The sequence below is a fragment of the Anser cygnoides genome, chromosome 1 (genome assembly GCF_040182565.1).
Source record: "Anser cygnoides isolate HZ-2024a breed goose chromosome 1, Taihu_goose_T2T_genome, whole genome shotgun sequence".
NCBI lineage: Eukaryota > Metazoa > Chordata > Aves > Anseriformes > Anatidae > Anser > Anser cygnoides.
Window position 1 is genome coordinate 112,476,115 of NC_089873.1, and position 25,970 is coordinate 112,502,084.

At 44.3% G+C, this 25,970-nt stretch overlaps 1 protein-coding gene across 14 annotated transcripts in view; it reads right to left on the reverse strand.

Annotated features, from left to right (window-relative positions):
• The window catches only part of TIAM1 (TIAM Rac1 associated GEF 1), a 176,327-nt gene that overhangs the window by 33,850 nt on the left and 116,507 nt on the right, over positions 1–25,970 (reverse strand). For all 14 annotated transcript variants that reach the window (XM_066977962.1, XM_066977952.1, XM_066977958.1 and 11 more), the window contains 8 exons: positions 25,382–25,567; positions 22,795–22,941; positions 20,807–20,881; positions 19,594–19,764; positions 13,645–13,749; positions 9,798–9,879; positions 5,129–5,215; positions 1,507–1,731 (listed from right to left, as the gene is read on the reverse strand). In XM_066977962.1, the coding sequence (XP_066834063.1) occupies positions 1,507–1,731; positions 5,129–5,215; positions 9,798–9,879; positions 13,645–13,749; positions 19,594–19,764; positions 20,807–20,881; positions 22,795–22,941; positions 25,382–25,567 (1,078 nt within the window). The remainder of the gene's footprint in view (positions 1–1,506; positions 1,732–5,128; positions 5,216–9,797; positions 9,880–13,644; positions 13,750–19,593; positions 19,765–20,806; positions 20,882–22,794; positions 22,942–25,381; positions 25,568–25,970) is intronic.

Below are 25,970 nucleotides of genomic sequence, written 5' to 3' on the forward strand. Positions count from 1 at the left end.
GTTTGTGCTACTCCACGTGCTATGAATCTATCACACTCCCAAAAGTCAGACTTGGGGTCCATTTCTCCCCGTCCCCTCTATGTGTTCCTGTTACCAGAACAAGGACGTTTTTGCTAGATCACTTTCAGTAAATACTTTCAGCAAAACAGAGCAGGATCCAGAAATGTTGAGAGGCAGGCTGTACCCACCTGACCCTTCGCAGGCAGAGATGAGTCAGCTTGGTCCCGAGTCCAAGCAAACAATCTTTCACTGTGGCTTGTTTGTCCCTGCTCAGTATCATGCTCATGCACTCACACAGCTGCTGGGTTAGCTCAAGTGTGCACCCAGATCCACCAAAGGAGTCCCTACACTGGGTGACCACAACAACCCGACAGACGTGACCTGGGAAAAGGTGGGCTTGAACCCTGGTGAAGTGCATCAACAGCCCCTCCTGCTCCAGTTTTTATTCCAAATGCCCAAGCCAAAACCATTTCACAGATGTCAGAACAATTATATTGACATTTATGAAACCTTTACTCTGGGGAAAATAGTAAGTATTTTGACATATTCAGAAAACATTTACTTTTTGACTGGAAGAAAAAATTTACCTCAACTCTGAAGAGTTTTGTTTATCTAGAAACTGCTTCTTTTGGGCCATTCTATTCATTTTTCCTGAATTTTCAGTTATTCCAAAAATAAAAATAAAAATAAAGCAAACAGGAATGTACAATATCCTCTTCTCTTTTCAAACAGGAAAGTATGAGGAGACATGGTGCAGGAGCTTTCCTGCTATCCCAGTGCACTTCCCACCACTGCTGTCTTAGAGACATAACGGCGAGAGGCTAAAGAGGTGGTCCTGCTCTCCCACAGCCATTTCTCTTATCCCAGCACTGGTGCTTATCCTCATCTGGATCGGGAAGCTAAACTAGTAGGAAACAATTCACCTCTTCTAGAGTTTAATTTTCTGCAGTTCAGTTCTCTGGACAACCCAGCGTGGAGGGCAGGAATGGCTTTTTCCACCCCAGTGTGCTGTGGGGCCAGTTAGGTACATTTGGCTGTAATGTCAGCCTCTACCTTGAGGGGTTTTGAACTGTCCCTGTGAGTTATTTATGTGTCTCTTCAAACACATGGGGCTCCTGGCTGATCCCAGAGAGGGTGAATGCTCATCCCTTCTTTCTTCCCTGCCAAACATATATCCTGTGGGCAAATCAGGAGTTAAAGGCACCTCTTTGTGCAGCCCAGAAGTAAGTGAGCAATCAGGTCTGTGACTTGCTGGAGGCACAGCTAGATAATGTGACACACATTCGGTGATGACATATTTCACAGCCTAACCATGTGCACATTAATCCTTCTTTGCTACTGTAGCTACACCTTACAGCTTCCAGAGGTCTCATTTATCATCCACGCAGTGCACTCAGACTGTAATTCTTCTCACTTTCATCACAGAAGTTACAGATCAATGGGACTACACCAGCATACTCTAAGTGTGAATTCTCCTCCTCATAATTTCTACATTGAACCCAATACCTTGGTTGCTCCCGGCAAATGCCAGCGTGCTGTCACTCAAGTCAGATGGGTTTTCCAAGCGACGTGGTGGTGGCTGCACTAATTTCTGCCCTTCCTCTATTTCAGGATAGGTACGTACAGTAAGAGACAGTGAAGGCTGAACAAGGACATCTTTCAGCAAAGCTGAGTCCAGATCTTCAGCAGCTTTTTTGTTAATCTCCACAATTTCATCGCCAGCTTTCAGGCCTGCAATGCAGAAAGGAACAGGTAAGACTTGCACAGCAATGTTTCTGTTACCCACAGACATCAAGGAGCTCAGCTGGGTATTTATAAAGTGCCAGACAGTGTTATGTCTAGACATAAAGTAAACATTTATGACTGCAAATTATATTGAAATTTGATGGACTTCTGCGAGATCTGCTGTCAGGCTGGTACTCCAGTATCCATAAGAGTGAGGTGCCCAGGAAGTCCCTCACGAGGTACCTGCAAGCACATACCCTGTCCTTCTTCGCATCGCTCTGCAAGGGGACAGCTGCTGTGTAGCAAGCCATCGTACAAAACATATTCCTCATAAATAAATGTATGCTTAAGGACAGAGCCAGACTTCTCAGGCTCTGCACACAGGACAGGGGAAACACGGAGCCGCATGAAGCACTGTGAGCTGGGTCTGCACCTCTGCTTTGGGAAGCAGAGGCTCCCAGTGAGCAGCCCAGCTAATCCCCCAGGATCACTGTGTCAGCTGTGTTGCTGGACTGGGTTGATTCTTTCTTTTAATTTCCCATATGCATGCTTTTATTTGAAGTGGTCACCTACTGATACACTTAGGAGGAGGGAGAATATTTCCCACTTAACTGGTGTAGGACTTCAGACAACCTCCTCTCTGGCCCTGTCCGAATTACATCCCAGCATACAGATCTTCAAAAGGCAGATTTTAGCACTTGGTACGTTAGACATGGTCTTTTCCAATCCAATTTCAGGAGCTATTTATAGCCCCAGTGCCCAAGGGAAAAGGGGATCCGCAGAGGAAGCAGCTGACTCCCGCTCGCCTCCGGGCGATGCAGCAATGCGACAGACAACGAGCAGCCCTCCAGGGTCCGCAGGAGACCTGACCTTCCCCTCGGCCTGCTCTCCAAATAACAACAGCGAGCTGGACCAGGCTTTAAACCCGAATAAATTCCAGTGTCACTCAGCCTACAGGTCAGTCGCTGGGGCTGCACTCATCGCTGAGGGTATGCTGGCAGGGCCCCTGCAGGCATCTCCCTGAGAGAGAGGACGGAAAATCATGCTGTTCAACAGCCACCAGAGGGACCGCTGTGGCATCCTAGTCACCATCCTGGCATTTACATGGTGGAAAGCTGGAATTTACAGGGCCAGAAGAGCTGCTCCTTGCAGGCAACCTACCCTAGGTGACCTGCTCTTGTAGGTGACTTGCTGTGCAGTGCTCTGGCTGGGAGACCAGGCAAAGGATGACTCTTGGCGCCCTTAAGCCATGATGAGAGGCCCGACTCGATGAGCCTGAGCTGCAAGAGGAGCTCAGCTGCATTCTCCAGGACAGATTACCTACCCTCATTTCAGAAAGAAACACGGAGGCTAAACAGCTCCAGTCCTCTTTAGGAAAATTGAGATCTCTCTTAAACGCATGTAACTGTGCCCAGAAACTGTAGTGTGGAGCGCAGATTCAGAAAGAATAAAATGAAATAAATAGAATAGCTATGAAGCAAATGGACCATAAAATCATATTCAAAATGAGGACAAAACAAAGCAAGTCAAGCATTTCGCTCTATTTCATTTATTCTACTTAGTGACGCCATGTCATAATAGCAGCACATTAATATGCTTGTAACCATAAACATCTTATCTGGGGCTTCGTTTGCTCTTTGTAATCCCTCTTTTGAATCATTTGGGATGAAGCATCATATATACCTCAGTACAATCAAGCATCAGTACAAATCCAGCAATGGCCTAGCTAACGCAAACCAACAGAAAAAGATAACATCATAAATCATAAAAATAATTACGAGAAAATAAAATTTCAGAGTTTTTCATTAAAAAAAAAAAGATTGAAAAGGAAATACTGTAACTCTTCTAGTTAATTTACTGCAGGAAATGCAGTCAAATGCAAACATAAATGTAAATAATGCGAGGAAGAGAGAGAGTGTTCCTCTCTGCTAACTATGCGTATCTTGTCATAATATCCTGCCAAATACTGTTATTACAGAAGTGGCTTTTTGTATCAGTTATGAAGAGTAATGTATTACTGAAAGTGTGTTTTAGCATGTCAGCCCCACAGGAGGCAGTGTGTGTTCACGCATTCATTTAAATTTTCATTCAAACATCTGAAAGCAAAGTAAGACCTGCTGAACCCTGCATCTTCACCCTAATACTCTCTTTGTTCCCCACAGGAAGCACAGAGAACTTAATTTCCCTGGTGCAGGCTGGCAGATAGCTGAACCCAAGCCTTGTTCAGGGCTTTTGGCAGAATCCCTATCCTGTCCACCCCTGTCTGGGGCTGAGGTGGGGTGAGGAGGGACAGGACAGAGAAAAATGATCTTTGCAAACTTTATTGAAACGCAGCAGCCTCCAGAGCCCCCCGGGTGTTTTTCTTCAGGTAGGGTCAGAGACTACAGCTGAAACTCCAGGTTCCCTGTGGCCAAAACTACTCCCCCCAGCCCTTCCCAGCTTCTGTCTGTGCAGCCCTGTCCCTCCCTTGTGCCACTTGTGCCACTGGCTTCGCTGCAATGCAAGCCAACTCCATTTGCTAGGGGGTCAGAAAAAGTCATGGCAGTTCTCCAGTATGACAGTAGCTGAATTGGTTCAGCCAGAGGCAGCACCAGGCAGGGGGCTGGAGCTGTCTGGGGGACAACAGACCCCATCGCTTTCAACAACAGCAAGCTCTTGAGTAAGCTCTGCACTACCACCTACCAACTCCCCAAAAAAACTCTGAAGGTGCTTTTGAGGACTCTGCATATACTAATGGGCAATGATGAGGTGAGCGTCTTCCTGCTCTTCTTGCTCCCCATATTACTCTTTAAAATTTGGTTTTATTTCAGCTGCCCAGCTCCCTGCCCAGCCCCTCCTGTGGCTGCAGGAGCAGCAGTGCTGGCACACGAGGGAGGGCGATGAGTGGGAAAAGCAGTATGGGCATGGTATTGCCAGGGTTGGCTTCAGTCAGGGTAAGGCATGGCAGAACCGTACCCCTCTCTGCACTACGACTCGCCTGGCAGCCGAGTTTTCTCTGCTGGTTTCTGGCGCAAGTGCTGTGACGCTTTCTGAAAATGCTGGGAGCAAAACTAGAGGCAGTAATCCCAGCCACAGAGGGTAACCTGAGAGCTTCTACCGTACCTGTTTATCTTGCAGTGACTGACTTGAGAGGGCCCTGGCTTTTCTTTCTAGCTGCAAGGGAGGTGCTGACCCTCCTACACGCAAAGCAACTCAAAATTAAAAGTTTGACTATAGAGCACTGTCGATTCCAAGAGCAGAACAACCATATGTTCATCACCTCAGGTTCTTGCTGAAAGAGCACGATCTTTTCTGGACTGGGATCCTGTTTTGGTGCGTTTATAAAACTTCCACCCCAACAAGCTCACGGTATGCACCAGGATTAAACAAACAATGCCAAACACAATTTAAAAATGTCTTTTACCTTTCTTGAAAGCTAGGCCTGTCTCTTTGACACCATTCACATACAGCCGACGAATCCCTTCTTCTTCCACGGAGGACAGAGAGAAACCTAGGGAGATACCCAGTGACATGGTTAGAAAGCACCAAACAATTACAGCATTACCTAACGACTGCACGCACTGCAGTTAAGGCTGTGCCGTGCCTGTAGCGAGCACTGTTCCTCTCAAAGTGGTCGATAATTCCTCCCTTCTCCCTTTCCTTAAACCTTTACAAATAGAAAGCTAAAGTGAAAGCGGCTGTAAGAAAAAACTGAATTGAATTTCTGAGTTTGCACATATCGTTTACAGTTTTATTTGAGTATACCACAGCTGCAAAATGTTGGAACACACTTCGAATTCTCCTGCCACAAAAGGTCACTACGAGAAGTTTGCTGTTTGCAGACAAAGGCTGTACAGAGCTGTGGTTTGTGACCCAAACCAACAAAAGCCAGGAAACTGAGAGCTATGGCTGACTTGCCATCCTTAACTCATACGATGCATACCGGTGCCTGCTACAGCAAAATGTCAGCTTTGACTTTTTGAATTTCGTGGGCTGGACGAGTTTGTAAAAATGCTGCCTTCCCCTCTGCCTCTTTCTTTTCTCAGCTGCTCCTGGCACGACCTGTTATTTGCCGAGTCTCTGCTCAGCCCACGTTTTATAGCGGCGTTAGAGAGCCCCAGAACAACCTTACAATGCAAGTACTGACACAGCCTTAATTTTAACAGTGCAAATGGTGCTGTTACATTTGGTTTAGGTGATTTTCTTGCCATTTGTGTTTGACATTGTGCAAGATAACAATGTGTAAAGTAAATACAATGTGTTTAGTTAAATAGGCTTTGCTTATTTACTGTTGAGAGTTATCTAAAGAAGAACATTTGCCTTTCTGAAACTTCATTACTCCCTAAATGGGTGTAAGAAACCATTTGCTCTGTCTTTTTCCAACTAGAAAAACATTTACAAACCTCTGGGGGGGGAAGATACTTGTTTGACATGGAATCAGCCACCAGCCAAGAGGAAGCAGATGTGCTGGGAGCCTATTCTGACTTTAGGACTCCCTTCAAGTCGATGGTTATGGATGAGAAGTTATTTTTTCCATATATCATTTAAAAAAAAAAAAAAAAGGAGGGGGAAGAATGTGGCAGCCTAGAAGCTAGGAGCATATGGCCCTTCATGGCTTACTGAGCTACTTGGAACCCATATGCAAGCTCCTCAGCCTGAATAAAAGGAAATTTGTGAAGCTCACTCAACACACCAGATTTGGCAGCGGGAGCAACTCTTGACTAAACAAAAGAGCAGATGTAAAACAAATAGTAGCTATTGATTGTCATCGCCATGAAGCCTACCTGGAAAACCTTCACACCACAGGCCCTGTGGAGCGTGCCCAAGACTTCGGTTTGAGTCAGCACAAATTAGCAGTTATTAAAACAATCACCCTTTTGCAGCTGAAATGCTGTTTTGCTGCACTGCCTTCGCTCCAACTACCACACAGTTAAAACAAGGCTGAGCTTCTCAAGTTCTTGTTGTGGCTAACCTTGAGAGGACACCCAACCTTTCCCAAGCTTTTTTTTTTTTCCCCAGAAGACAGCTTCCTCCTCCAATCTGTCATTCGACTTTCAGTCAAAAAATAAAATCCAGAGCAATAATTACTAGTAGAATGGGTGTAAGGAGACAGGGAGTTCATCTGGATGAGAAACACCTCAGTCAAGTGTGTATATATATGCACCTATGTTTGCACAGATGCATATTTGCATATATACGTATGTCTAGTTTGTATATGGACACATATATTTCAAACGTACAGTTTTTGTCTGGATGAATTCTCCAGGTGCTCACACAAACACGTGTACAAGCACTGCGTGAGAGGAAGGGCAGGAGTGGGTGGAAGTGACAGCGGTTGCATAAGCTGGCATCGCTGCCAGAAAGATTATCATCAAACTGTGCACGGACCCTGAAACACAGGTGTGGAGAGAGGGGTGGTGACCCAGACAGGGCCTTTTCTTCACCGCAAAGTTTTGATGACAGGAGAACAAAAGTCAGCATCTAAGAGTGCACAGGGCCACATAAAACCAACGCAATACCACAACAAACCTGCCTCCACGAAACGACCTCAGCCCCCCAGGACAGACAGTTACTCACAAAAGCACCAACAGAGAGATGTTCCCAGTACATACAGGGGCTGGAAGCAGTGGGCTCTCGCTGGGGATGCTCCCTGATTTCTGCCCGCACAGCCTTGTGCAAAGAGGCAGGTACCAGTGAAAGAGGCATGTACGTGTGTGCCCAGGCAGCACAGCAACAGAAACCAGCTGACATGTAATGAAGGCAAGGTCCAACACGCTGGCCAGATACCTCGAGAGCGTCTCTTATCACAGAAACATTGTCAGGATTAATTAATGGCTGCTTGTGAAGGATCCTGAAAATTCACAGTGATTTACAAACATTATTATTGCTATAACTGGAATACTAGCAATAGCAGCGGGCAAGGTCTAATGATTTCCATAATTTTATTCATTTTTCTTCGTTTCATGAAGACTTTTCCAGTTCTTCTGGAGGAATCAAGGCACAGGGGATTTGGACATATGTTTTTAAAATGTGCAAGAAGTATGAGAAGGGTTGAATGAAGCTGCAGACAAGAAGAAAAGCAATCGTAAGAATGAAAAATCCCGTAGCGCCTGGACGTTCAGCTGTGGTACTGGCTCCTGACCCTGTTCCCAGCACTTACTCAAGTGCTCGTGAGGGGCTGAGCGAGCTTCTTGCGCTGCCCAGCTGCCTAAGAACCAACTTCAAAAGCAATCCTGCTCATAGGAAGACTTAGGCGAGATGCTTGGAGACTCTGCAGCCATGTTATTGATTTAGACATCTTTCAAAACAAAACCAGTAGCAAGAGCCCTTGAGCAATCCCGTTAAAAAGGAATCTATGTGGAAACCAGACAGCTCTGATCTTCATGCTGCCATAGCTCGTGTATGGGCTTTAGCTTGCTCTCTGGATTGTAAAAGTATGTGTTGGCAACACTCATTCCATAAAGAGACTAAGAGGACGTAAATGTACTTAACATACAGGACTGGAAAGAATTTCAGAATGAACCCCAGCACCAAGAGAGGGTCAGCACAGCTCCGTCACCTCTCCTCTGTTCCCCTGCAGGGGAGTATTTCAGTACACACTTGTCACTGCATGACCACATGGTACGGTTTCTGAGGCACATACAGACTACAGAAATTCTGCTATTGTTTAAAGTCAAAACAAGTTCTGCCATTTTCTTTCAACGAGAGCAAAGTCAGCCTTTTTGGGTGCGTTTAGCATTCGCCCTCTGCAGGGTCAGAGCCACTGAACAGATACATCCCATGTATCACGCAGCTGATCCCCTTTCACAGGACATGACAGTGCATTTCGTTGTCTTTCCCATCACTTAAAAAAAAAAAAAAAAAAGAGAGAGAAAGAGAAAGAAAGAAACAGGAAATGCCACAATACCCCTAATTCTCGCAGTCCTTTCAGCCATAGCGTAATTATTGAACCTAGGGCCATTGCTGTGCTAGTTCAGATTTCTTTCTCAGGCCTTCAGTATTCAACCCACAGTCAGTACTACTGCTTTGTAGCAGTGCTCTATATTCGAATGGCCTGCAGCTGTATAATAACCAGTTCGGGAATTCAGAATTATTCTAGTCATTAAAACAGAATATTTAGATAAACAGTAAAAAGATGCAGATTGGCTTCCCGCAGGGTGGGTTGCACAAATAATGTTAAAAAACACTACAGAACTGTAATTGCTAGACCAAAGGGCAACCTCACCAGGCTGGAGGTTTACAGCTTCAAATATTCAAAAGATAATACAACCACCCCCACATAAAGATTGGGAATTTTGCTGAAATTACACAGGGAGGAGTTCCCCCATTTTACACGCAGATCCGTAAGATGTGTCAGATTCTGGTTCTAGGAGTCCACGGGGGCTCCTTGAGAACTGGGTGTCCTTGGGACCAGGCTCCCCCAGCCTCAGGAACTGCAGGGCAGGATAGGGACCCACCTTACAGACCTGCAGCAGGCAGGGAAAGGGGACAAGGAGCTTCTCCTGCAACAGCTGCCCAGCCGCAGACCTCGCGAAGCCTCCCACCTGCAGCGATGCTCTGGCTGCGTCGCTGCCATCGCGCCTGGAGCTGCCCCGGGAGGGCTGGGAGAGGTATGGGGTGAGGAGGGGGAGACCCCACTGGCAGCCCCAAGCTGCACCAGCAGCCCTCTGCCAAACCCCAGCTCTGCTGCAGGGCCCCCGCAAGCACTGCAAGGCGGACATTCACGTGGGATGTGACAACCAGCAAAGGATGCCATGTGCTGCCAGCACGCAGTCCCACAACCTCTGTACGCGGTGCTTTGAGAGACTAGAAAAACAAGAAAACATTTGTCCTTTCTGCCACTGTAGCTCTCATCAAAGAGCTGCATATCCCACAGCCTGAGCACCGGGAGAAACAGTGCTCAGTGCATTACAAATAAAAGCATCCTGCTTCAGGGCAGGGGAGCGAGCTTTCTGTGGATGGCACAGGCATCGGATGTGCTTTCCTTATTTTGTTCAATGGGCCTTTCAGGTATAGCAATCAATAGCAAGCAGTTACTTACACTTGAATTGACTTGGTAGGAAGGTAAAAACAAACTGAGGAGAGATACTTACCATAAATATCAGAGGATGCATCAGACTTCTCTATTTGAATGTGCTGCGTAATTTTCTGACAGATTTCTATTTCTTTGTAAAGCTGAATAGAAAAAAAAAATACATAAAAATACTTTACTGTGGGAGGACACATTAACTGTAATAATTTTGAACAGACTTCTTTCTTAATTACAGGATGGAGAAATAGACTGTGAGCATTACCTATCAGACAATTTTTCTCCACGTGCATGAAACGTACGAGCAGTGTCACTATGCTGTATGGTTAAGAACATAGTTAAAAAGGAGGAAGCCAACAAAAAAGAAAGGACACATCCATTCCACTCTCTCAATACAATTTTGAGTGCACAAGAAAACGAGCTTGTATGCCTACTCTTGTATTTAGTGGGAAGTCATCTTTTATCATTAAGTATTTATATTAATTAGAGTAAGACATTGCAGGAATTGAATTATTTTATAGTATTAAAGTCACAGGTAGGGATTTTGCTTCTAAAATACGTTCCTTAATTGCTACAAGACGATCAGAATTTATATGCAGTTCTTTTTTTCAGCATGTAATTTCACCTTTACCACGTTTATGTTTATTTGTGCTGAGAAAAGCGCCCAAGTCTTTGAAGTTGTCATTAGCATCCTTCCTGGGAGACCAGCACAAATTCACACCTCCGGGTGGCAACCCAGAAGCCTAAGCACACGCTTGCAATTCGCAAGCCAAACAAGCCCTCAGCTGCACCCCTGTACTCTGTCCCCCTCCCTCAGAGAGCACAGAGTACGGTAAGAGGAATTATGCTTTTAAATCACTTAGGTTCCTGTGCCTTGTCTTACTTACTGTTGTATCGCAGTCCTACCTCTCAACTCCTAACAAACGAGCTGGTACTGGGGCCTGTCACACCGTCTCAGACAGGGAAATCCCATTTTTCCAGACATTTGGAGACTCCAAACTGACACCTCTGGGAGTCAGCCCTGACTTTCTCAAAGCCATTCTGAAAACCTCAGTCTCAGCAAAGGTTTGAAGCTATTTTTTTTCCATAGCAGAGGCTAGGACTTCACTCACAGACCATCCTTTCATCTTTGGAAAAAATCATACCCACAGGTGAATGAGAGTTCACACGTAAACATTTTGTTTAAAATGCTGGTGTGACTGTGTAAAAAAGCAATTCCCAATAATTAAGTTAACATTTTAAAACTGTACATTAGTGTTTGGACCGAAGCATTTAATCCACTTCTTTAAAAAAAAGTTACTCATTAGTAAACGGTTCCTTTAATAAATATATAATTTTATCTCCTGCTTCTACCAACACTTATACATCTGTTTAATGCAAATATTATGCGCTACAGAACAGTTGTATACCCACTTAAATGGTTTTATATAGCAAGATAAATTGTAAAATTCAATGAGGATGCCATGCTAGCGTTGCTTTTAAAATGTGGTTTTCAAATATGGAAGCACATTATTCAACACTTGAAAATGAGTCAAATGACATTCACATAATCTCAGCCAGATTTCAGTAAAGATTTTTTTAAAAGTAGAAAGAAAAAAAAAAAAAAGGAGTGAAAACTGCAGCGTTTTCAGAACAAAAACTGTCTGAACCCTGCAGTTATTTCAGCAAGAAAGCTATCTGGATGAGCACGCAAGACCTGAAACAAGGATGGCCAACAAGGGATCGAGGGCACAGGGATATGGGAACTGCTCACTGCCTACATCCCGAGAAGAATCTCCATGGAAAGGGAAGCAAATATCTGGGACCCACAGGCTGCTGTGGAGCTGCCCAGACCACAGCCACGACAGGCAGGAGCACTGAGCTGACACCAACATTTCTGTGCCCCATGGACCTACCATCCCAGCTCCAAAGGCAGGCAGCGCGTTTGGGCTGTGGATGCTCGTGCTGCTGGCACCGCAGGTTCGGGGGGGCTCTGCTCAGAGGGGTTTAATGGCAGTACCAGGAGCATCCGGGGGGGTTTCTAGGCACTGGTGCTCAGGATTGCCTCCTGACGACAGCTGCCCCCGTGATCCACTTCAATCCCTCTGTTCCCCGTGGTGTTTCTTAAAGCAGCTTTGGGGGATCTATCATTACCTGAATTTTCTCAAGCTTGTCACCTGCTTGCTCTTTTTTCCTCTACATTTTTGGTCTTGTCTCAGCACCCTTTCCCAGGACTACTTTTCACAGCAGCCCCAATGCCTTCACCGGTGAGATTTCCAGAGAGGTCTCCTGTCTCCTGCTTTCATCTGAAAGCAACAACTAAATCCTACCCAACGCAGGAACCCAAGTCTGGCACGTCAAGCTTCAGTCAAAACATTCCAATGCTTAGTTTACAATAAAAGGTGCTTAAAAATATAACTGCCTGGTGCAGCACCTAATGCTAAATATCCGTCTCCGAGCCCTTAGTAACATTTTTAACACATAATAAACCAAGCTCATGAATTTTTGAAAGACTACGTCAGAACACAAAGCATCACCGGTAATGTTTAGAGAGGAATGGAATATGGACATTTAATCTCCATTTCTTATTTAAATAGATCTTATATGTTCTGCAAGAAAAAGGAATACCATCAGAAGAAATGATGTTTACCTTTTCTGCAGTAATGTATTGTAAAAGCATTTTAGTAGGTGGAAGATAGCTCTAGCAAGGTATTATTACGGCAAAACTATTATAAAGAGCTTTTCAGGAGACCACAAAAATAGGGTCATTAGTTTCATCATACTGCAAGAGAATAATTTCATTTAACACTTGAATAAAAGTAACTCAGATTTTCTCATGAAACAAGCATACATGCGCATACAAGCACACATACAAATGCATATTGATTTAATGATACTGCATTAGGTATGATCCTGCCTATGCTATAACCTTTCAGCATGTGAGTAGTCCTACAGACTGTGGAGTTTTGCTGTAATTTCATTTTTTTCAGAATAAACAACAAGTGATGACCATGTCAATCCTATATCCCATCGGCATAAGGCAACTCCCCAAAGTCCTCCCAGGCAATGAAAGCCACAATCTGTTTTCTCTGAGTTTTAATCATCGCTCCCAGCTATGTTTCACCTCCCAGTTTTAGTACTTTCTCAGTAATACTTTTTTAACAGTGATAATGGCAAACCCCAGAAGTTCTTTAGTAAATGAACAAAAGCATCCATAACTGGCAAAGTTTTACTTTTTATAAAATAAAACAACCACCAGTAAAAAGGACTTTAAAAAGCTTTAGAGCATGCATGTGTAAAATCATAGAGTTAAAGCACGACACTAATTCTGTTTGGTCTTTTTTTTTTCATCTCTGATTTCAAAATTCCTTTGAAGTCTGCTTTTGAGATTCATGATATGAAAACATCCCAATGAAGCAATTAGGAATGTATATTCTCACACATAACTCCAGAGCTTTTTAAGTTCAACATTTACCTTCCCATTCAGGAGAAAAAAAAAAAAACGAAAAAAAAAAACTTTTGTGTTTCCTCTCTCCCTTAAAAATCAAAGTGATCTGAAGAAGTAGTATTCGGGCCTCAACAGTATGTCTTGAGAATAAACAAGGAAAATAAGAACCAGAGAAAAAGGCATATATCTTTAGAGATATTAAGCTTAAATGTACGATACAATAACCTTTGCCCATTACCAATGGCTGTTCCTTCTCTCCCTTCCACACAGACCCATGCATGCACACACATAAGCAAAACACCAACTCTCTCCACTAGATGAAATGTTTGGAGAGATTACTTTACCGCAGGCCAATTTGCTATGGCCGTCACAGCACTGTAATTGCAAGTTAAAAAGCATAACTGCTTATTACAAACACCAGATAAACACTAATTAATAGTGTCCTACACAGTGTCATCTAATTTTGCTCAGGAGGTAGCATTACCAATTCGTAGATATCCTCTTCTGGCTTTGGTACATAAAACTGAATCTGGTTTTCAATCAGGAATTTAAGACGCAGGTAGTGAGCGGAGTGATCCAGCTGGTGAGTCTGTAAGAAATGGAGAAGAGGCTTTGTAAGAGAAGAGCAGTGGCTCAAATTATCTATACTTAGAAAATGGCATGACATTCACAGAGAGAAAAAGGTGGAGGTGCTCCAGCACCATCTGTCGTAAGAGGACCATGATCTCCTAACTCGAACAAGAATCCAAACCTTCTCCTCTCCCCCAAAAGCGAGTGCTCATTTAACCTGATCAGGACGTCAAGGGCAGTGCTACTACTCTAAGCAGCCTCTTCACTTCTGCTTATTTCACAATTCTGCTCCGTCTCGGGCTATTGCAGGAATAAGCAAACACTATTAAAGCAGAAGGCTTGGAGCAGATCTTTTGTACACACAGTGTGATTTAAAGGAAACTTTTTTCTGTTTGTTTTTTTTAGCACCTTCATAATTTAGCAAGTATATATGGTTTAGCAAATTTCAAGCAAGGTTATATAAAAAAATCTGTACATCCTTTAAATTCAAAACAACCCAGGATAGGCCGGCTTTAAAAGGCTAAAAGAAGCCGAGAGTTGTGTACTGGATTACCTCCCAGTGGAAACAGGTCACACCATTTTAATGAATTAGTTATAATTAGCTGAGGATATGGCATTTGGTCTGGGAGATGTTAACGACCTTTTCTCAGCACGATTAATAAGCTCAATTTAAGCAGAGGTTAATGCAGTGTGTAATCAAAACACATTGGGAATGGTGATAAACACAAAGAACGTCATTCAGAAGTTACTTTCAAAGTTCGTAAACTGTTGACTAAAGCTAATGAAAAATCCAGAAGTGATTCACAAATACAGCAGGGAAATCCACCTCACCATCACTTTTGAACTCCCGTTATTATTATATGCTTTTATACATCTGCCTTTCCATCTTGTATTACCAAATTACCAAAACCTCCAAGGTTGTACTAAAAACAACGGCTCATCTGAAAATTCGTGCACGAATGTCATCGTTTCCTATTTGTTATGTGTTGCCCTTGTGTTTTTTAAAGGCTCACTTATCCGGTTCAAGCCAAGCTGATGATACACTGAGACTCAGCTGACTGATGACACAGTACGGATGATGAGTAATGCACACCGAGTGACCTGCAGAGAAGATCACACCCTGACCGAGCAAACTCTTCAGCAAGTATTTGGAGAACAGCGAGCATTTTTGAAAATCTGGATTAGGCAGTGAATAAAAAATAGCTACCAATGCAAAAATAAATGACAGACCTATTGCTGCACTCTACGTATTGCTGCATTCCAGTATGCCCGATTCAAAAACCAAATTATCCTTACATGAAATTGAGTACCTGAAATGGGATAAGCCCTGTAATCTGGACAAATGCCTAGTTAATTAAATAAGGAATCCGAAATCTATCAAAAGCCAAAATAAAGGAACTGAATGTGGGAGAGCCTCACCGTCTCCCTCCTTTTTCTTTTTTGATAAACATTTCACCAGCTCCACCAGCTCTGCTCATTGTTTATTGACCATTTTTCCTAGTTTTGTCTCTTACGTGCACATATATATGAACACCCCAGAAATTCCTGGGAAGCAGGATTGGTTGTAATTGTTCAGAAATGATACAAAAGAGCCCTAGATCAGTTTCTGGTCAGATTAATTTACGATCCCTAGATACAAACTGAAGAGCATCGTGCACACGAATTAAACAAAAACAGGGAGGAGACATAAAAACACAGATAGCACATCTGAAGACTGGAGGAAAAAGCTTGCGGTAAGTTTCAGCGAAAGCCTCTGAAACACTTCAGCCATTTAAAGCCATTAGTGGGGAAAAAATGATATGTGGAAAACCCACACTAGCAGAAAAATTAACCGGGCAACCTAACAGCCTGCTTCTGCCACTGAATTGAATCTTCTTGTGGTCTCCTGTGCTGAAGATCTCTTATGTCTTCTGCATTTCATACAGCTTCAGGTATGGCCAAGTGAGAGCCACCCAGCAAGTGCCAGGTCAGCCAGATTTACGCTGTGTAATTATGTGTAATTTAACATAGCCCAGGGTTCAGCGAGAGCCCCCATCCACAGCTGTGTGTTTTCGTTGCTTCCAAACAGACCTCTGAACACCTTCCCATTGCAGAGGACATCCAAAGAGACACTTCTCGGTGTGCCCGAGGGCTAGTCAGAAGGCCAGCAGAGATCACAACCTGTTGCAGAGGGACATCGGTGGATCAGGCTCGGGGCCTCAAGGCGCTCGGGCGCAAGACGCCGCAGGCTGGGAGCTGCCTCAGCTGCACTGGTGGGGCAGGTTGTGCTCACGTCTGCCTGCCCCGCGCTGTTCAGCCCCTGCCCTGATACCATCTTAACAGAGGAGCCGTCCCCGCAGGCGGGTGGCTTGATCTACCCTTCCCGGCGGTCCTTGAAAGGGCTCCCGCTGGCTTTGATACCGGCACTGCATCAGGCACAGGGACGGGTGCTGACGCCTCTGATCTCACACCCGTCGGTCCTGCAGGGAGATTTGCTCAGGAGAAAATCGTGCGGGACATTTTGGAGGGTAGGAGGGAGCTAAACACAAGATGACAGATGCTGCATGGAAGCTCTGAGCTATCCAGAGCAGGGCGCTGCCGAAAGAGGCCACTGGATAAATCTCACATAGCTTTTGAGCCACTCATTTCTTCCAAGAAACACCACCGGCCACGGTGGATACCGCTGCATCCACTGCACTGCATCCACTGCAGTGCAGCCCCATCCATGCCAGGAAATGGGAGTCATCACCGTCAAAGCTGTGATGCTGCAGCACATGAGCCAGAACATTTAGTTAATTAAAAATTGCATAGCTGCAGCAAGGCCTTGTCTGTAGCGAAATTTGACATCAGTAATTTTCAAATAGAGGCACAATTGTCTACTGAAGTGAAAGGAAAAGGTCCTCTTGAAGAGGAAACAGCCAGTCTGCCCTAAAAGCCATACTTTTAACCCACTTTTTTTCTTCTTTTTTTTTCTTCTGTTGCTGGTCTAGCTGCATCCATATGCAGGAAGGTGGGAGCAGAAACAGCGCAGCTTTAGTGATATTCATATCCTTTCAAGACCACCCAAAACACCTTTTAGCAGTACAAATAAGCTGCTTGGTTTATTTATTTCTCTCCTAATAACTCTGGCTATGTCTGGACTAAATTAAGCAACTAACCCAATTTAAAGCCTAACCTGACAGCTTAACCGATGTGCTCTTGAGGAAGAATTTACAGGCTGGGGTGTGAAACAATTCAACAGGCTCCGGGTGGCGTAGCGGGTCGGCACATAGCCTGAACTCTTCATCCGTTTCAGCTCCCCTCCAGTTAAACTGGGGACAGGCGCCTCCAGAGGCCCGTTCAGCCTGACCTTAGACATGTCCAAGACAGCTGGATTCATCCCGCTGCATGACCACTGTCTCAGGACAGGGACGTACAAGAAAGGGAGTATTTTTTCAGCTTGGCGTGGGAGACGGAGTTAGCACTGAAGTTACAGCATCGCGGAAACATGCTGGTGAGCCCATCGTGTTACTCCGGCTTTGCACCTGTGTGGCCCGAGCCTTTTCTGCTGGAACACATCAGCTCAAAATCAAAGCAAGCCCACAGAGCATCAGGCTTAAGTCACTGCCTGGAGACTTTTAGCACAGATCCAAAGGGCATGGGGAAATCTGCTTCTTGCCCCTCATGCCGTCTATTTCAGTAACAGTGGGAAAACAGAAGCTCTTTTGCTTCTCACTTCTTATACAGTTCAGGCAAAAGACTAAATGCCACGTGGTCTGCTATGCTCGATTTTTGGTGTTATTCCCTCCATACTGCTTCTGCCTACATCCATATGTACTGTACGTGTTCCTACTCGATTTTAAGACATAACGTTATGCAAATTTTAGTAATATGTACACACACGATCACACCTATAGCTATTATCCAATGGAAACAATTTAATGTATCTATACTGACTTTTTTGCCTTCCAAGAGAGGCTATTAGTTAAATCTTAGGAGAAATATTCGAGAAACCACTTTAAAATATGCTTTAGACTCTCCTCCCACCGATCTTGAATCATAAAAGTGTCACAAAGCAGCCTCCAAAACCTAACTCGCTGTATAATAACAAGCAGCAATGTTAGTATAAGAACACATTTTCTACAATGACTTGAGTGCACTTAATGTTCTCCAATAGAATAATCAAGCTCAGTTTAATAGCACAGATAGATTTAACCACATCTACAAACATGAAGAGGTTTATATGAAATGTAGATCTTGAAATGTTTACTATACCAGAACTTGACTGGTTCTCAGATGGCAGATGGCAAACTGATGTGAAATGATGTGGATCAGATATTAAAGGGGGAAAAATGAGCTGAATGCAAGAGACAGAAGAAAGAGATTGATTATTAAAAGTGATAGAAAAGAAGGCATCCATCAGTGTTTTCCAGACTGAAAACTCTTACAGAAAAGGAAAGAAACAGATAATAGCTGTTTAAAAAAACAAACACTCACCCACCTCCCAATCTCCCTACACACCACCACCCACTACGATCAAAAACACAGTGAGAGACCAGATCCTCAGCAGGTCGATACCGAAACCAACGGAGCTACACCAATTTACTCCAGCTAAGGATGTGGCCCACTGAGTTAATCACTCTTACCCAAAGGAAAATATAAGCCCTAAAAATAAATCATTACTAATAATGTGTCATCCAGCTTCCCTATTATGTCTCTCTCTAAAAATGTCATCTTTTCCTGAATACAATGAAGAGCTTTCACAAGCTGCAGCAGCCTTTAATAGTGCACCTGGCAGAGAGATAAGCACACTGTATAATTATTCCAAACAAACGCCTTTCTCTCACCTTCCCTCTCTTTGGAAGCACATGCAACATGTTCTAGAAGTCCCCGAAGTTAAGCGCCTAACAGCAATAAATGTTTTCTTTTCTTTTGCTGTTGTTGTTGTACAAAAGAGGACTCACTTTTCAGAGCAGCACGTGACACGAGTTGGGTCTAGTTTGCAGTCAGCTGGTTAGTGGAAAACATACATTATGCGGATGCCAGAACTGAAAGCTTGTATTTAATTTGTCAAAGCTTTAAACTTCGCTGCTGAGACATAACTGTTTTTAATGGCCAAATGTCTGATATTTCATCTCGCAAAGAAATCCAGGTGTTCTTTCTGCAGATAAAAGCTTTCTTCTCTCTTCCCTCCCACCACCTACACGAGGCCAGTCTGTCTCCGCAATGCAGACAGCTAACACCGGCACCTTCTCCCACTCCTGGCACTGCTGGTTCTCTGTGCCTTCCTCCCTCGCACCAACCAGAGGGAGGAAGCAGCACGGGGAAGGAAGGAAGAACGGCACCTGGAAACAGGGTGACCTGGAAGAGATCAGCCCGCTTGTCTGGTGGTGGAGGGAAGAGGTTATGGGGGGTGTTGGTGGAGTTGGGGGCACCGGGATGGTCGAGAGAGCATGGGGCAACTGCATCACTCCAGCAAAAGGAAACGGGATGGGGGACAGGGGCTGGGACGCTGGGGGCAGAGAGAGAAATGAGAAGGGTCCTGTGCACAGCTTGGCCTCTGGTAAAGGGAGAGCGGGTGGGTGGGTGGGTGAGAGGCAGCAGCACCAGTGGGGCAGGGTGTGAAGGCACTTCAGAGACTCACGCACAGTGCCCGGAATGCAAAAGGCAAAAATCAACCCGCCTTCCTCTCCTCACACCCACGACAAGTTTAACTCCAACTCTGTTTGTCCTATGTGGTGCTAGCGTGATTTTACTGAAAAATTCAGTGTAATTCACTTTTTTGATCTAACATACTCAAGCGCAGGAGAAATTCACTGTAAAGTTTAACCATAAAGGACTCAACTCAAAGTGCTCAGGGTTGTAGGCATTTTGCCCTGCTCCAGGGCATGCTGGCGGCCTTTACCTTGCAAATCATTTCCAGCACATCTCGTGTGGTGTCCCCAGGGCGGATGACTGTCAGAGCAGGCTGGTTGTTCGGCAGGCAGAACCAAGACGGCGTAAAATACTCGTGAACCCAAATATCACAGTCGGGATTGTGCTGATGGACACTGCTCAGCGCCACTTCTTTTTCCCTCTAAACAGACAAAATCCATTATGACTCTAAGAGCCAAGTACAATCTCCTTCTTCATTAGTTACAAGTGTAAGGAACATTATATGCTGCATAAAAAAGCCCTTCTCCAGTGAAGACATTTTATTCATAAACCTAGATTGAAGGCTTGTCTGGACTGGAAAACTTTGCAGTTTTACCTGAGCAGTATAAAGTCTGCCTTCCCATGCCACCCACACAGCTAAGCTGGTGCAATGTGTGTATCCTGGGATTTCACCCTATGGCTATTGGGAATGCTAGGAATGCAACAAAAAATAATAATGATAAAAAGAGGTTTAAAATTAAAACTTCGCACTTTATCTCCCAGTAAACCAATCCAAGGCCAACAAAACTGATGTAGGTGCTGCATTTCCTATACCCAGCAACGGCAAAGTAGAAAATCTTAGCATTTATTTTGCTTTTCCTGTCTTTTCTACATCCATATTATACTATGAGCTATAAATCTCCATGAAGTGATGAAGCTGCAGAACTGCTATTTGCTTCAAGTGGGCTCACGCAGCTAAATCCATATTCACTAGATGAAGAATGTGCCCCTTAGCACTGTCTTAATTCTGTTTTATAGCGGGCTTTCTCTGGGGAAAGAGAAAGCAGTTGTAATTGTTTCTACAAATGCAGAAGCTCACAGGAGCACATGAAAACAAAACAGAAAACTCTGTGCTTCATCGTTGCAATAACCCTAAATTATGAAAATCCCATATGGTCACCATAATAAGCTACTTCCCAGAACCAGTGGAGTCTGGTCTTCCTGTGGGAAGGCACCTCCCTGGTGTGCAGCACTAACACTCCTCTGGGCCTGGCACCTCTCTCTGTGCTCATGATGCCAAGTGCAGTGAACGCTTGACCATGGGCAATCAGCTCAGACTGCCCTACAACACACAGAGGATCCCCTCTCCTCTTCTCCTTTCCTCTCCTCTCCTCTCTTCTCCACTCCTTTCCCCTCCTCTCCCCTCCCCTCCCAGTGGCTCCATGTTCCCTTTTGCATCCCAAAACCAATGCTGCTGCATTTACCTTGCCATCTGGGACCGTGTCGTCAAAGATTCCTTCGAGGGATTTCTTTACTGAATCAACTCCTTCACCAAACACCTGAGGAACAGAGCAACTCTGTTTTAAAACATGAGCAAACATCTGCACCATCTGCAGGACAGACTAAGGCCTGACCTGACTGAACCGCTGCATCACAGGGGTTCAGGGTGAACAATGTATCTCATACCTAGCACGGAAATCAAACTGAAAAATGCAAGCATTCATCTCAAAAACACAGGAAAAGAGGAAAATACCAGCTTGTTAAAAAGGATGGGGAGTGCAGTGTAAGCTGGTTGCTGGGCACCACACTGAAAGATAAGATGTCAATTGTGCTCAGAGGTCTGTCGCTGGCTTACTATGCAGAGCTGGACAGATTTTAACTCCTTTTGTGTTCAGTTTCCCCATCTGTAACAGGGTGGGGGACTGCACGGGACTGTACCAGACAGGCACCCAACAAGGCACACCTGCAAAACCCAGCTTGCCCTGTGCACAGCTCTAAATTAGCTGCAGCTGAGTGTAGGGGAGAAAAACAAGGTTTTTGCTACAGCAGAAGCTTAAGCTTAAAACTCAAAAGTTAAATTTTACAGCTCTACGTCACCACAGGTTTATGATCAAATTGCTGGTTTTGACTGTGAACTATACCGTACCTAAAACGAAGCAGAAACAGGTCACCTCACTTAAAGAATTTACAGTTTACTGCCTCAGCTTTGGGAATAATTGCATACTACTACGTAAGCGCAGGGGAAAAGCATTCAGATATTATATTCAGGCATTCCAATACTTTCTCAAAACTTCACTTTTTCTTTGACTCTCTCCAGCATGACTTTTCTTTAACCTGGAACAAAATCCCTTTTCATGCCTGGGAGTAATGGAGGAGATAGGGGGCTGGGGATGGGGGCAGGGACAGGAAGCATGAATGCATTTATCCCTGCTGGAAGAAAAAAAAGAGTGATTTCAAAACACAGGGTGAAGACACAGCACAGGAAGGATCCTAGCTCAGGACGAGGGATTGTGCTTGATGTGGGGAAAATAAGTACAAAGCAAGAGGGATGCCACAGCACCAGCGCGAAGAATTGAGAATGTGCTCACAGAGGCATCTGGTACTTCCCAGTGAAACCCACAGCTTTTGCTCAGGCATTAGATATTAGTTCAACTTTTAATGTCTCATTAAAAACAAGCTCAACAATTTTACAGCATTAATCTCTGCTAAACAAAACAAACACCCACTGGTGCTTTAAAAGAAGGAAGGACTAATCACAGGGCACAGAACAAAACAGGCCCTGAGCGTTCCCCCCCTCAAAAAGTGAAAGAAGACAAAGAAAAGGCAACATTTCTTGCAATTAGATGAGGTATGGCTCTCAAAAACTGAAAGCTGTAATTAGAGATGCTTGGAAAGAATAACAGGGAAGTACCTTACTACCACACTGAAACACATTTTCTAGAGAAATATCTGGGGAGTGACTGGGTGGAAAGGTTTCACCTTTAGCTTTTTAAAAATTCAAAGCAAAACAGCGACTGTCCCTACTAAATACAAAGCTTTTTGTTATTTTAGAAAGTTTTTTCCAAACTCAGCTACACTTAAAATATTCTACAAACTCATATTTTTGATTTAAAGAAACAAACAAGTCTCCACGTTTTTTTTTCCTTCCAAAGCTATCTGTTTTATACTGTTGCCTTGTTACCTCTGAGTTCAAGAGAACGGCAAAAGCTGAAGCAACAAAAATGCAACAGTAGTAACGCAACCCAGTCAGCAAAAAAAGGTATAAATCCAAAGCTCATTTGAACAGGAGCTGCTGTATACTTATCTGTAATTACAGTCACTGATTTTTGAAGAGGATGTGGAATGTGACGACTACACACCGTGGAAGATTAAGCAAGCAAGTTGAAGGTTGGATGTGTGTGTGCACGAGCTACATTCTGCATGCTAACAAGTCAGCCTTGAAACTAACACCTCAAAACTTCCACACACTTACCTGATTGATGCTTGGCCTCCCTTGCTTTTTCTTCGAGGTAGTATCCAGCCCCCAGAGAGAAGAAAACCTGCTTCTCCGCTTACTGGCAGATCTGGACATGGCCTGCGTCCGTCTCCTCACTCCAGACTCCCCGGTGCGAGCCGCCACCTGTCAATGCCACATGGTTTGCAAATCAAAGGCTGCAGCATCCCACAGCACCACCGCTTACATAAGCTAACATTGGAATATCCTTAAAAAAAAGGCAAATGCTGTAGCAATAATGTAGCAACGCACAACAGGGACAATCTTGATGCTGCCAGGCTACTTCCTTCTCACTGCAACATAACTCTTTTCTTCCAACATCAAGAATTAAAAATTAAAAGGGACAGCACCGCATGTTTCTTGGCATTTAATATGAGATATTTCAAAGCAGCCTACTCAGCACAGAGAAAAGCCTCAGCACCAGTGAAAGTGTTTCTTTTTTTTTAACTTTATTTTATAATGAGGTTTCAAAGCTGGACATACAGAACCTGAGATTTCAAAACCTACCTGCTACTTCCAAAAAGTCTGGTCTTTCTCCTTGCTCTTTCCTGTGAAAGCACTCTGGGCATCCTGGAACTGACTCACAACTTTTACAAGGCCAGATAAAGGTCTGCAAATAGCTCAGGGTATTTAAAACCTACATTTCCTTACTGATACACAACTTCGGGAAGAGTGGGCAAAACACAAGAAGAAAAGGGAGCTGAAATGACCCTTTCAATTAGAGCAGTGTTAACTGCTTGGGTACTTGAAAACTGGCCTGTGGCAACCCTTCCAGAGGGGAAAGCTATTTGCCTTTACTGAGACCAAATATTTGGGGAGCTGTTTCCCAAATAAGGAAGCTCTGGTAGAAATTACTGCAACATTAGTCAGAGGTGAAGTGTTTAGGCCAAAGTTGAAGCAGATTTCCCATCCAGAGGTGGAATCAGGACAGCGAGCTCCTCTCTTGTGAAAAAGGGAGTGTTAAGGGAGATGGCAGGTATGAACGGGAGCAAAAGGCGAAGCTAGACAGACAGACAGACAGACCCACCCTGCAGACTTGGCCGTGTGCTTCCTGGAACGCCTTTGTACTCGATTCCCACACCCGAAACTACCGAAATGCGACTGTCATTTGGCAACCCCAGCTGGAACAGCCAAACCTCTGAGTGATGCCCCAAGCTAAGGAGCTGAGGAACTGGTTGTTTGGGTACAGAAGATACAAAAACCCCTGTAAAGTTGGGAATAACAGAAAGCTGGCCCGTGTATCCAGGGAACTGTCACTGTATGAGTAATGGTGAGTCTCATTCAGGAACGTTGAGAAATCAAGGAAAAGGAGAAGTTAAACACAACTGCAAGTTTCCCGATTTCCCCAGCCTGGCCTCGTGAGAGGTTTCTTAGCTGTACCACGGAGGTTGTACAGAGGCACCAGGAAGACTGAGCACATCCTCTGGCTAATGCAATCAAGAATATCTTCAGGCGAGCTAGGGATGCCGAGCTATCAGCATGCAGCATCCAGCTGGAGCCTGAGACTTCGCTGCACCAAATCCGTGCTATCGAGGGCAAAGGGGGACACGGGAGTTTGCTTCAAGTAAAGAAAGCACGTGTCTTTTCCAACACGACACATTCAAAACATTTTTTCTCGCTTGGCTCTCAAGAGACACCAGCATGAAGAGGCAGACTGTTTTTCAGGCTAACACTCAGTGCTTTGCTAGATGCAAAAAAACAAGCACAAATGTAAATTACAGCCCGCCACTTAAAAAAAAATACATAAATCCACTAGCAATTATCAAGATGATGACGCTAATCTTTTCATATATAAAAGAATAAAACGCCCCTGACTGAATTACAGCTCTGGATTCAATTGAAGGGTACAGCTGACATCTACAAGACAACAGTGGAGCTCAGCTATTTCTGTGAAGCTCCAGGAGCCCAAGCCGAAACTACAGGAACATAATTTAAATTCATTAAAAACTCACCACTCTGCAATACATTTCCCTGTATTTTTCAAAGCCGGGTTGTTACATGATTTAAACAACCATTTTAAACATTATTTGCCATACCATAAATAATGGAGAAGAACATTTCCTCTCCCTTGTGGAGCATCAGGTGCTGATCACTGGAGACAGGATATTAGACTAATTGGTCAGTAGCTTCATCCATATGGTAGAAAGCAAGCCATGCCCAAGACAAGCTAAGCCAACACATGCTGAGAGCCTCAGAAAGATTCCCATTGACCTCACAGGGTTTTTGGATCAAGCCCACGTATGTGAACATTAGAGATGAGCCCGCTCCTGTGACAGGAAGACCCGTTTCTAGAAAGCATGTTAATATTGCAGAGGTGGAAATCAAAATCATACATTTAGGAGAAACACGGTTCTTCCACTTTCATAAGGCCATGGCTTGCAAGCACCTGCCTGTTAGTTCGTACCCAGGACACGTTTGCCTTTCAGGCAGTGGAACATTCTGCATGCTAAGGTAAGGGCTCACCCCTCAGGCACAGACTGCTGTTTGTCACCTCCATCTTTGTGTCGGGCACGTGAAGCGATCTGCAGGTTGGCAAAGATGACCCCTGGCCTCTGTTCAAACTTACCAGCGCGTGGAATGAAGAGACTGAAAAGATTCCAAGACGGCCCATTGCAACTTTAGTCGGACGGCTGGCAAAAGCAAGCAGTCTTTTAGGGTTTGGGAGCTCCCCTCCTTGGAGACTAGCCAAGTAACAGCGGTACCGAAATAGATCCATCTGGAACTGTTCAAGATTTTGTTCCCAAACGAAAATCTGCATACAGCAAAGATTGAGTGAGATGCAGGAGAAGTGGAGAGAAAAGGAACAGAGTGGTAAATATCTTGAAAAAAGTCTACTGTTCCCAGCATTATATCTTTTTTTAACAGTGGTGATACCATTTTCAAATTAAAGACACTTCGATTCACCTTCTTTCTCACTCTCCCCTACCCTCCCAACTCCCAAAAGGATAAGAATATTTTTTAAAAGTTTTCATGAGATGTAAAACAATTTTTTATGTTCAAGGCAAAAATCTTCTCCTAGGACAACTGCCCCTTTGATACAATGCTAATTAATAGGATTAAAATTCCATTTTTAATTTTCCTTGTATTCCATAATTCTCTTCTGAGCAGTCCCTTAACAGGCTTCTTTCATGCATCAATGGCAGCTGAGAAACAAA